At 34.5% G+C, this 12,929-nt stretch overlaps 1 protein-coding gene across 1 annotated transcript in view; it reads right to left on the bottom strand.

Moving 5' to 3' along the window:
• Nucleotides 1-12,929, bottom strand: part of ADAM23 (ADAM metallopeptidase domain 23) — a 68,838-nt gene that overhangs the window by 40,611 nt on the left and 15,298 nt on the right. The window contains exons 4-9 of the mRNA XM_054381129.1: nucleotides 8,161-8,224; nucleotides 4,762-4,844; nucleotides 3,989-4,052; nucleotides 2,054-2,126; nucleotides 1,484-1,557; nucleotides 501-566 (exon numbers count right to left, since the gene is read on the bottom strand). Coding sequence (XP_054237104.1) covers nucleotides 501-566; nucleotides 1,484-1,557; nucleotides 2,054-2,126; nucleotides 3,989-4,052; nucleotides 4,762-4,844; nucleotides 8,161-8,224 — 424 coding nt within the window. The remainder of the gene's footprint in view (nucleotides 1-500; nucleotides 567-1,483; nucleotides 1,558-2,053; nucleotides 2,127-3,988; nucleotides 4,053-4,761; nucleotides 4,845-8,160; nucleotides 8,225-12,929) is intronic.

Raw genomic sequence — 12,929 nt, forward strand, 5'->3', positions numbered from 1 at the left:
AATGCTTTGTGCATCAAACAAATATCTTGCACTTCATTTTGAATCCTCTTTATAAATGTGGACTATCGAGAAGAACAATCAGATAGTTTTGTCTATGTACTTTGCTGCATTAAAATTTAGGTTAATAAAATCTAAACTCAAAGTTACAAGTTCTGACCTCTTTCTTCATTACTTTAAGGATAGGAGGTAATTTTGGAATTTTTAGTGTGTTCTGAACACAAATGTTTTGTTGCTTTACTTTGTTATGGGCATATTAAATTATCCACATGATACTAAAGCATTTCAGATGTATTTTGAAAATATAATTGCTGTAGAAAATCTTAGGTAACATTAAACATCCTTAGGTATTATGGTATATGCTGTGTCTTACAGTACAAATATTAACAGCTGCTAATAAATTAAGTATTTGACCCAAAAGAAGCTCTTGGTGCAGCACAGTCCTGTACATCAACCTACAAATTATAATCAAAAGGAAGATTACCACCAACTGATGTACTGACCATTTTATGATCATTGACTATCATGAGCTCCAGATATTTCATTTCTTCAAAGATACCACGAGATACCTGATGGATTAAAGAAATTCATTGAGAAATCACGAAGATGTAATGATTTTTTAAAATAGCTGCAGCTGATTTAATAGGATTATCCACAAATATTATTTAGGATGTGTATACATGTGAAAACTGGTTCAGACATTCAACTAGGTCAAATAATCACAGCTCCAGTAACTTAGTGAGTTATGACAGACACTAGCTTAGAATCTGAGTCACATCAAATAGAGTTTGTTCTTTTTGGTTCAGCAAAGAAGCCATCACTGCTTCCCTTCTCCCTTATTTTCACAAAGACAAAAATCTCAAGAACTAAAATTTCTTGTTCTACTGTACTATTCACCACAGATTTAATGAGAAGGTTGCTAAATATAGATAAGCCTTCAAAAATATGCCATGTATTATGCAACTCAGTGAAGAAATACAGATAAATTTTCTTTAACTCAATTATTCCCCTGACAAACACGCATGTGCAGATCATGAGGACTGTCCACTTCTGTTCTCTCAATAACCCAGTTCTAGGTGTCTTCATTTGGATTTTTAATTGAATCCTCCTATTTAACAAGCCAAATGAAAATAAAATCAGGTATCTATGAAGGACAAAACTTTATTCAAAATTATTCTTTACCTTCAAGCAGACTGAAAACATAAAAATCTAAACTCATTTTCACTACTAACCTTCTATTTAATTAATGTATGGTATTGCTGTCATTTTAGGAAATTTATCCAGTGTTCTCCAAATATTCTCTCTTGGAACAATAATCTTGTTTTATCATTCAATAAGTGTATTGTGTGACAACATTAATGTTTTCTAAACAATATTATAGTTTTCTAAAGCCTAAATTCTGTCAACATTAAAAAAAATCTAGAAATTAGTGGTATGGAGATTGGTTTTATAAAAGGTCTTAACACACAGTTACACATCTACTCACTGCTCTCTTTCTTCTCTTTCTCCTCAGCCACTGTAGTTCAGACAGAAAGGGCCATTCAGAACTAGATTCAGTCTCTGCACAAATTACAATTTAAGAATTTCATGGCATTATTTTAAACTATTTATGTACACTGTCCAAACCAAAAACAGATTCAGATCACCAAAACTAGAAGAACTGCTACTGACATGTTTTTTAAAATACACAAAATATCTCACATCAAAACTATGTCATTTAGAAATCTGAAGTTAGAATTAATGCATGTAAGAGAAGGTAAAGAGATTGTAACCTGGTCTTAGAATATGTTTTCTTTCATTTTGTGTCATCAATAGCATCAATATCACTGATTAAATGATCTGAAGAATAAAGCTAAAAACAGGTTTTCATGGATAGAATCTTTCAGCTGCTTGTTATCAACTATAAATTTTATTGCAATAATTGTGGGGAAAAACAAGAAATTATTTTTTCTACATAATCCACTATTTTACATAGACTATTAGCCTAACATAAACATTTTTCAACTTGTATATACAATTATTTCCAACGTTGAAAAGCTTATAAGCAAAAACATACCAAGGTCTTGCAACTGTGTGGAGGCTCGTGTTCCGTAAGTTCTTCGGATGATATGTGGCCTACTTTTACTTTCCTGATAAGAAAAATAGTTGACATTTTCCTCTAATGATTAATGTCAAGTGAAAAGTGAGGCATTCCTTTCTGTACCAATTTGGCATACTATTAATCTGAAGCAATCTATTTGCAAATCATGGAATTTCTCTACTTCAGCACATTCAGCAGCCTGCAAAACTGAAGTATCATAGATGTCTCTGAGATTACTTGAAAGAAGTCCTTTAAAAACTATAGCATTACAGAGCACAGACACTTAAAAAACAGGAGTTTTTTAATGCATATGTTCTTTACAAGTCTGGCATGCCCTACATTACCACATTTTGGCATCTGCTCTACCTTTTCTTCTGTAACACCTCCTCTGCACAGACTGCCAAAACAAGCAGTTTTTTCAAAGACATTGTGGTTCTGTAACTTCTGTGAGAAATACATAACACATTGAAGGAAAACACTGTGTATTTTTGCTGGGTTTTGCCAGGGGGGAGGTAGGAAATAGAAAAAAGTTTTATATAGTATCTACTAGAGTTAAGATTAATCAAACTTAATAAGTACCTGCTGAAGGCTATGTCCAAGATATTTATCTCACACAGTACAATAAAAAAAATTAGTCTCTGAAACCTTTCTATAGATGTATTATTTTCACCTTCAGCAATTTTGGAAAAAATACTTCTCTCACCTATCGTCTTATCATTTAGAATTCCACTTGAATCCTGAACAGTTTGGGTAGACAGTGTCTCACTTTTATAACTAGAACTTTCCCTCTGCTTCCAAGTTTTACTGAAATATCACACAGAGAGAAATTCTGATGTCCTTTGCTCACCCAAGAAAGAAAATGGCTTAGTCAAATTCTCCTCTACCTACTACATGGGTACCAGTGTATAAATATAATTTCTCTGAATTTACTGTATTTGTGCTGCCAGTTTTCAGCCTTAAAACCTTAATGAATATGTGCTGTGTCAAAATGCATTATATAGCTTAACAGATGACATGTTCCTGAGGAGACTAAGAAACCTTTTTGGATGTAATATTTTCTTGTGTCTCTATAGTTTTATTTACAATGCAGTAACTAACCATCCAAACAATACTAATTCTTCTTAATGCTGATCCAATTTCTTTGAAAGTGTCAGGAGTCAAAAATTTTGCAGATCTTTCTTTGGACTGTAAGTTCAGATTTACAGTCACTAAAATGTATCACTTCTGCAGCATCACGTCATTTGTCATACACTACTAAGTACTACAACATGACAAGCTTGAGAGCCAGGATACAGCATCTGGACTGTATCCTACAGACCAAGTGGGATACAAACCTCAAGAATTCTCTGACTCAGTGCTGCAGAATCATTTCAAAGAAAATCACTCAAATCTTTGAAAAATCCAAGATACCTGAGTTTACTGCCATATATGAATATGAGTCAGTTCTACTAGCAGTTACACTTTTAGGAACAACTGTCTTTAAGCAATTTGTGGAAACACGGCAGGACAAGAATAATCTGATCCAACTAGAGAGGGATGAATAATGACTTCCAGAGATCCCTTCTATAAATTTCTAAACCCTTTAGTTAAAGTACTAGAGTAAATTGATAAACACTTTTTGACAGTCCATAACCATTTCCTATGGAAACAGTTTTACTAGTCTACTCCCAACATCTGAAAGATTGACAGTAACCACAAGAAAGATGAAAGTAGAGAAAAATCTTCGGTAATTTAAATTTACACATTTCTTGCTTTAACTAAATTCCAATTAAGTGTTTTAAAACACTTTTGGTTTTTTTTATATAAAGGCATGAAAGAAGTCACTCATTTATTGATTTATTCTAATACTTCTATTTGCTATTCCTTGAATACTCTATTTTTCAAACCAAACAAATTAGATAAAAAACTTACCGCACTGTGGGTCAGATCCATTGGCTCTATCAAGTATAAGTAAGTACTGTCTTCAAACATGCCACTAGAACATGGAGAAAAAGAAGTGATATTATGATTATATGTCAATCTATATGACTTGAGGATATGATTCTTGATTAGACAAAACCAAATTTAGGGATGAAAAATTGATCAATACCAAAATTAACTCCATATATGTCCATTACTGCTGCATGTGCCTAATGCTAATTATTTTTTTTAAGAGATCAGACACATTTTAATGATCTAACATTGAATGTAATGGCAATGTAAAGATAAAGCACCAAAAGGAATACAGATTTGACCTTGGAAAAAGGACATCCTAAGACACATTAGTGTGCAGAATATAATCAACAGCTGAGTCCTACTAAGGACTAATTTATTACCCTTTTTGCTTCTACAATCTAACTTAAAAAAACAATTTCTGTTGGCTGACAGAATCACAGATGAATATCAAGCAAATGAACTGCTAAATTACAATTAATTTTTATCCTTTACTATTTTTCATCTGGTGAAATATTTATTTACACTTGCTATATTCAAAGGTTTCATGAGAGAGAATTAAAATACTTTAATCCAAATGATAATTTAAAAAAAAAAAAAAAGCTAGTGGATTGGCATAGCTGGTACAAGCATTTCAAAGCATCCAAAAGTTTTGTGCCTGTAGAGTTTCAGTCCTTTACTTATTAAGAGATAAGATTCAAAAGTAATAATTAGTTAATAGTCTTGTTTGAGAAATGATAACATGCACTTACTGAAGTCCATTGCAAGTTGAAAGGGCAACTTTAGAATTCTTGATCCCTCTGATAATCCCATGGTAGTAGCAATGCTCTCCACCCTAATGTTTAAAATAAACAGTCACACACACAAAATTACAAAAAAAAACCCTTAGCACCTTGCATTAGGTAAAATTTCATAGAAAGCAGTGACTGTTAAATACCAATAACTAGCCCTAATGGCTTATGAAAGAAAAACTGCACCCAGTAAAATTAATTTCTATAAGTCTTCAAGCCATAATGTGGGTTATTCTTCTGCTGAAGTCACAGCATTCTTCATCTTTTTTAAAGTACATTTCTTTGTGCAAATTGATTCTGTAAAAATGTTATGTAATGCAGGTTACATTAACATTGAAGTCTGTCTTAATGCTTTCCAGGTCTGTTAAAATTACAAGTGATACCTTTTTTATCAATCAGCTGGAATGCACTTGACTTAGATCTGGATTCTACCAATTTTATCTCACTAAAAATTTATCAATTAAAATGTTACATAATTAGGACTGCAGGTACCAATACCATTAATGATGTCTGATCCACAAAACGAGTCCTGTTTAGCAACACTGAAGTGTACAGATGTCTTTTCACTTTATGTATCAAAAGGGTAATAAAGTAAACTCTTGATTTTAACTGCATAAAATTCCACATAGATGCAAACCCCAAATTATTCAATACACAGGTGAATTTTTCTCTAGAGAAGTCAGCAATTATGTTTTAGACAAGCTCCTGCCTTTTATTTAAAAAACAGTAGCATTTGCATCACCAGTGTTTAAACATTAAAGGCTTTTTAAAAAACCCACAAAATAAGGCAAACTACATCCAACCTGCAATTCAAAACCTCAGTTCTCAGAGGAGCTAATAATACAAAGTTAAGGAAGACCCTGCTGAATACTGCAATGCAGAATTTGAACAACCAGGTGATCCAAGGACTAGGCTGAAAAGAATTAGTACAAAATATGTTACCCAATGGGCACGCATTGAAGGTCTGTGTATAGTCTTCCACTTCTCCACAAGAACGCTAGGGAAGTTGCACTGCATGTTACGTATGGGGGTGAACAGGACAAAGCAGGGGACCAAAATACCACAGAGAAAAGTTCTGATCCAGAAAAGCCTTCCTCTGATGCCAACTAAACTCCAGTGAATGCTACATGCTTTCCTGTGAGTTAAAAGTGTAGGTTCCCTGGATCTGTCTGGTTCTCATCACAGGAAGAGCTAAACTGATCTCTTCTAAAGCAACTAGCTCCTCTCTAAGCTCCCCTTAAAAGTAGGCAGAGAACTTCAGGCACGCTCAGAACACCTAAAACAACACAAATCCTCAGAAAATAGATTTGCAGTGGCATGTCAATGCCCCTCTATAGCTACTAACTACAGCAGTCATCCCTCCCAACTGTTAAATAATTTCCCAGCACTTGGAGGAGAGCCAACTCGCATCTTCCCAGCTTCTAAAATGGTGCTCTAACTCTAAAGTTACTGGTTAGTTTGTGTCAAAGCACCCTACAGGAATCAAGCTAAAGCAGTCTCATTTTGTAGAAAACACAAAAACTTACTGAGCCACAAACCAGGAGCATAATTCTGTACCCCAGAGGCTAAAGAGCTTCTAGGAGAAGGTCTTAAGAGCAAGCTACAATAAATGAATTACTAAAGTGAGAAATTCAGAAATAACTGTTTTGCCAAAGCAACATCCACTCACATACAATAATTACCAAAGTTGAAATAATTTCTGGATGCATTCCTTCTGCAATTATTGTAACTCAAGAGAGTACCAAAAATGTAAATACTTTTTAAGTATGCACAGCATTATTGCCTTTTTGCATCTTATTTAATGAGTTGTTCAGATTGTGAATGAATTCTTCTCACACTGTTGTGTATAATTAAATCAAAGTACTACAGAGAAAGTGATTATTACATATTTACCTTTCCATTAGTGACAATTAATAAGCCATGCTTTGGAACAACCAAATCATGATTTCTTACACAAGTATCTTTTCAAGATACTCAGATCTAAAAGGGATAAGATACTGCAAAAGACCAGGACACAGTCCTTATTTGATCTACACAAATGGTATGTATAACTTCTGAACTCATAAATAAAGCCTGTTACACATTAATGTGACCTCAGGAGCTCTACTACTGTTTCTAAATAAATCAATTCTGAAAGCATCCCCTAGGAAGTTTGGCTCAAGTTACTGCAGCATGCAAAGGTAGTCCATTTGCTGAGCCAAAGGTTCTAATATAATTTTCCAGTCACATCCATGATTCAGCAACCGCAGTGCTCAATGCTAGTGCTGCAGCTGACAATTGCATGAGCTTGTCAAAATGCCAGAGGGAATTGTTTTCTTGCATCATTTACCATTTCTGTCTATTCTGCAGAGTACTGAATCTTAATGGAAAAAACTTCTCTCGATATGTTACATGGAACTGTTTTTCTTCTTCAGTGGAAGAAAGCAAAACTGTATATTGCAACAATTATGTTGCAATGTAATTGTTTTATTTTGTCCTAATACATGATATGTTTTTATTTGAGATTGTCTATAACAAAGGCAAAACAATAAACTAGATGGTCCTGACTTGCTGAAGCCATAAATGAAACATGAATGCTTCCTTTCCTCCACTCTAGCTATATTTCACATGCAACATGCTCACAATATTTCAGCATTCATACCAAGTATGACAAAAGTCCTGCCCTGGAGATGTAGTTCATAACATTCTCAGGAATCTGCCAGTCCTCATTTTGTTACTACAACAAACAAAAAGACTGATCTGCTTCCCTTAGTCAGGTCTGAACTGTCTTATGTAACTTCAATGTCTTTGTCTTTTCATCAATGGTCTATGGCACTGACTTCCATGTGGGAGCTAGTTTGACAAATGTAATTAATTGGACGCCAAGCAATAAATTGGTTTTATAGTAAGTGAAACGTTAGCCTCTGGAGTTAACTCTGTATAAATATTCTTTCAAAAAGTCACTTCAGGTTGGGGTTTTATTTTTTTGCTTTTTTGAATGTCTTACATCACTATTATCCCTTCCCCTTGCTAAGGTCATGTAAATAATTAACAAAGACTAAGCCAATAATGAATTCAACTACTCCACCTCCTACATTTTATGAGATGTAATTGGCCTGGCAGTATCTGGATCACCTTCACTACTACCACCCACCAATATTGCCTACCCCTCACCCCAACATGCAGCTTTCCTTTTTTTGTACTATTCCTCTTCTACTTACTGAGGCATCCTTACAAGATGAGAACACAGTAACCTTGTCTATACACATGGAATAAGGCTTCTGGTATTTTCAAGCCCTGTAAAACTTTTTTTCTTATTTTAACACTTTATTGGTGCTGTTACCTCAGAAAGACTTTACTGACATTTTAAAAGCACAATACCTTAGAAAACTTTGGTCTTCCATCTTCATAGTGAATCTCCACATAATTTGAAGATAACAAGTCACTGTGAAAGAAAGAAGAAATCAAGATGAGAAAAATCCAAATATTTTTTCTACTGCTGAGCAGGTTTGATGTTTTTTTCCTAACAATTGTTGAATTATTTTTTCTTTCCTTGTAAATGAGTTTTAAGAAAATATAAACAGCCCGTGTCCAGTAAATGTCTTCCTGGTGCATTGGAAGTCAGAGTGTGCTAAAGGACAAATTCAATTCTGCAATCTACTCCCCATCTTTTCAGTTTTAAAATTAGATTATCAGCCTTTTAAATTATGCAAAAAAATACATCTCATGGCTTTAGAACTTTGCTGTCAGTAACTGGCACTGACAAAACGTATGTTTTGTTCACTATTGGTTCCAAGTAAGTTTTGTATTTTATCTAAAAGTTAAACTGAGTATATGTAAAGGCTGAAGAAACACATACACGACTGTTCTGAAGACAAGAGCATACACTTTACCCGTACCTCACTTTCACAACTGGAAATATTAGGTTTTTCCAAAACCAGTAATGTTCTTAACAAAAACCCCAACCAATCATAAAACAAAGAAAAAAAAAAAACAAAACAAACCAAACCATACCACCCCTTTTCCTCCTTTTAGATTTTCTTCTCAGATCCTTTTGTTTTTCTTTAACTCTATCAAGAAAAATTTCTGAAGCATAAAAAAATTCTCATACTTTATCATTTGGAGTTCAGTTTTGATTTGTTGGTTTTTTGGTTTTTTTTTTTTTTAAATAAGCTGAGCTAGCCTGAACAGACCATGCGATAGCTTCAATGCCTCATTCACCTCTCACCCCATTATAATCTGGGTTGAAGCACAACAGCCCAAGGAGAGCAAAGCAGTTAAATGTTAACTGACCACACCATATATGCAAGACCAGCATTTTACTTCATGTGATCCACAATTCTCAGTACTTTTCTACAGAAATTTTCTTGGAGATACAGCCTCAAAGAGACTGTACTGCTCCAAATACATTTAAAAAAATCATTAGCATAATAGCGGTACATATACCACTTGTTGCTATGAATGAAAACCATCATCATTATGGAAGCCTGGTCTGACAAAATAGCTCTGATGGGAGTTCATGACTAACAGCAACTTGCAATAATGGGTATCTCAAACTCAGATTAGTCTCTTATCAATTCTGATAACACTTCAACTCTGGGACTCAAAATCAATTTCTCCTTATTTATCAGGCTCTACATTTACTGGAGAAGATCCTGCAGAAGTCAGTTAGGAGTGGTTCCCCTAGAAGTTCCTTTTCATGGAATTCCAAAAACACATCATGGGCATTCTGTGCCTGCAAACCCAACACTAACAATCATGAATAATTACTGAAGTCTTATTATTTGCCTTAACCTTCATTTAGATAGCAATATTTAATAGATTTTTTTTTTTAGGTACAGATTTAAAAATAAATTCAGTTGCATAAAATCATTTTAATTTTCTATTTGTATCATAGTAAGCTATAAGAGAACACTAATGCTTAAAAACAGTGTTAAGCATTTGGCTACAATGCAACAATTCACTTCCTCACTGTGGCAAGATTTGAAGATTCTAAAGAGGATTACATAGTGAACACAATTAGAGTGTTCATGTCTTTTTCTTCTTTGCATCCTTCATAACTATTACAAAGTAATAGGACTGCTAGTCTCGGTACTTCATCAAATGGTATAGGCAAGACTACAGGTAACTGATGCAAACAGAAAAGTGGAACATGGGAACGATGCTCAACTTCAAACGGCTTTAACCAGACTCAGATTTCTAGACACTTCTGCTTGAATTCACAAAGACGACTGTTTTCCTCAAATGAATTCCACTATCAGTATTTATCTACCCATTTCCAAGTCAAGATCATGATCTCACACCCCCTTTTTTGCCCTCTTCTAGTAACTTCACGTGACTGATGTCGGAACTTCTTTCAGTGCTGTCGAGTGCTTTTGGCATCTTGCAAGACTTGCAGTAGGTATTTCCCACTGTGTCTACTAACTTGCAGTTACCTGTAGTTTTATGACTGCATTTGTCTCTTAAAATTATCCCATTTCATATGACATAAGAGCTGCTCAAAATTTCTTTAGTCCATACTTCATGGAACCTTTACAGAGTTTAGTGTCCCTTTCCTGGATTTTTGTTGAACTTATGTTGTAATCCAGTTGTTTCTTTCATTTGCCAACATTTTCCATTCTTTAGCTTCCCATTACTTCCAACTGCAAAGGGATTTAGGTAGTAAAGATAGATATGCTGCCATGTGAGACACTAACATGAAATGCTTAGGATAGAATACTCTATATATAGATGTTACAAGTATAAAGCAAGGATGCAGCAGACAGTGGCTGCTGCATCCAGTGCTACTGTTCTGTGGGATCTAAACAAATTCTCCTCAAAGAAAACTGAGGCTTGCAATTCATTATATACTTCCCAAATGCCATGCTGTAAACAAAATGCACCTTTAGTTTGTGAACAGTCCTTTTCCCAAATGTAATACCATGTCTACTACCCAGAAGCTGGAGTAGAAGATCTGTTACAAGGCTACTGCCTTTTATAAACCTCCTCTCACGCTATGCTGTAACTATTTAACACTAGTTTCTGATCGTTATTATGGTCTTAAGCTTATCACAGATAATTGCCAACATACTGCAAGGGCATTTTCCCCTTAAAATTTCCAACAGGGCAACAAAAACTTTGAACTTTCCATTGGAAAAAAAAAAAAAAAATCAGTTTCTCCTTTAACTGCCTCTACCTTGCTAGGTACCTGGTTTTTTTAGGTATCTGTCTACACTAGCATTTAGGCTAGTGACACATTACTGTGATGGCTTACAACGACCACATCACATTGCAACATGCTGAATGAATTCATAAAAATAGTGTGCTGTGTCCTTTTCTCTAATTCCTCCCACCCTGCTCTGTTTTGTCTTACACAATTGTTTTTTGTAAGCTGTTCTGCACCACCAGCTCTTCTATCTGAGTAACACTGAGAGATACAAAATAAGCAGCAAAGGAATATACCATTATCAGTAGTTGCTGCCTTCAAAGATACTGGCCAGCTGTTAAAGTAAGCAGATGCTTTCTGAAGAACTCACATCCAGTTTCCTGGCACATATTTTACTGCTGCTGTTTTCTTCAGCAGGAGAACTGCAGTGTCAAAAGCAGCTTACCTCAGCTGGCATCTAACTATGCCCATGAAAAAAAAAATTATTTGGGTAGGTAAAGGTATGAAATAACTAAAAGTTCTCATACACAAGTAATCCAAGGTAGCTTCCATGAACCTAGGATGCAGCGTTCAGAAAATCAGACCACATCTGAATTATCTTTTATGCATACTTCTTAAATTATTTTAACACTAACCTGAAATGGTATTCTGAAATGGTTCAAACTCAGTACCAGTGTCTGAGCAACCTATTGTTGTTGAATTACTGAACAGTACACTCATCAGATGTTTTTGCCCATTTGACAGATATTTTTTACCATACTGTCATCTAATGAAATGGTCATCCATAGCCTTGTTTCTATCACCAGTTTCAATTATATCTGCACGTTTTCTTTGTTGAATCAACTGTTCCTACAGGAATTTAAGTTTCTAGTATACATTTACAGTAGTCTTTACTTGGCTGTTGTCTTCAAACCTGTTCTGGTAAGTGTGTCTCCAAGGAATAAATATATCACAGTCACTGATATTTTTTTAAAGCATGGCAAGGTTTCACTTTTTCTTCTATATCATAAGGAACCTTAAAAACCAAAACGTGATACTGTGGATCAAGCATCTCTGCTTACAAACAATTAAAAGATATAAATGATGATGCAGGTGTATACATTAACTTCTTCATAACTATGGAGTCAAGGTCAGTTTGTACTCACTTCTGCTATTAATAATAATAACACTATAAAAATCACTTCCTGCATAGTCTTGTTCTTTGTTTTTGTTTGGCTTCTCTTTCAGGTAGAGAAGTGGATGACCTGACAACAAATTTAATAAACTGAAATTACCTTAGCGATATTTTAGGTATTTTTTAAGAGGGAAAGCTCTCCAAAATGGACTGGCAGGAAAGCCATTCTGAAGGTGAAGAGGATGGTGCACAAAATGTTCCAGACTCATTTCTGGATCAGTCTGCCTTCATCAGTGCAAAAAGCCCTGAGTCAGATCAAGGGAGCTCAGACAACAAATTCTTCATGATTCCTTCTCTAGTTATTTCCTGAAAGCCTTCACCTGAGAATGGAGCATGCTACATTTCAATGGCTGCTTTAGCAAGCATTTTGAAAGCAGGAGCTTGAAGAGTTCTCTAGAGTAATCTGCTCTGTTTCCCCAATGTTTTCTTTTACCATAGCACTAAAGACGATACTACTTTAAAAACTGCTATGTAAAGAATCAATGAATGGCTATACAATGTTACAGAAGATACAAGTACTGTATTGTGGAAAATATTGAAACAATTTGCTATGATGGAACTTTCCTAGAAGAGCAATTAAAAATAAAGATTAAAAAGCAATTAAAAATAAAGAGCTTAAAAATAAAGATTTAATTTAAACAACTGTTCAAGTTCATTCAATACTACATTTCTATTGATCCCTTTATTCCATCACCAACATGAAGAACTATTTTGATTTATAAGAATTTTATTAACATCTAGTGTAAGGTTGAGGGCTATCATCTGTCTTTGCCAGAATGGTAAATTCAATGCTAATCATATTTGTCACGGCTTCCTTCATTTAAAGCAAAA

The sequence above is a fragment of the Indicator indicator genome, chromosome 5 (genome assembly GCF_027791375.1).
Source record: "Indicator indicator isolate 239-I01 chromosome 5, UM_Iind_1.1, whole genome shotgun sequence".
NCBI classification, from domain to species: Eukaryota; Metazoa; Chordata; class Aves; order Piciformes; family Indicatoridae; genus Indicator; species Indicator indicator.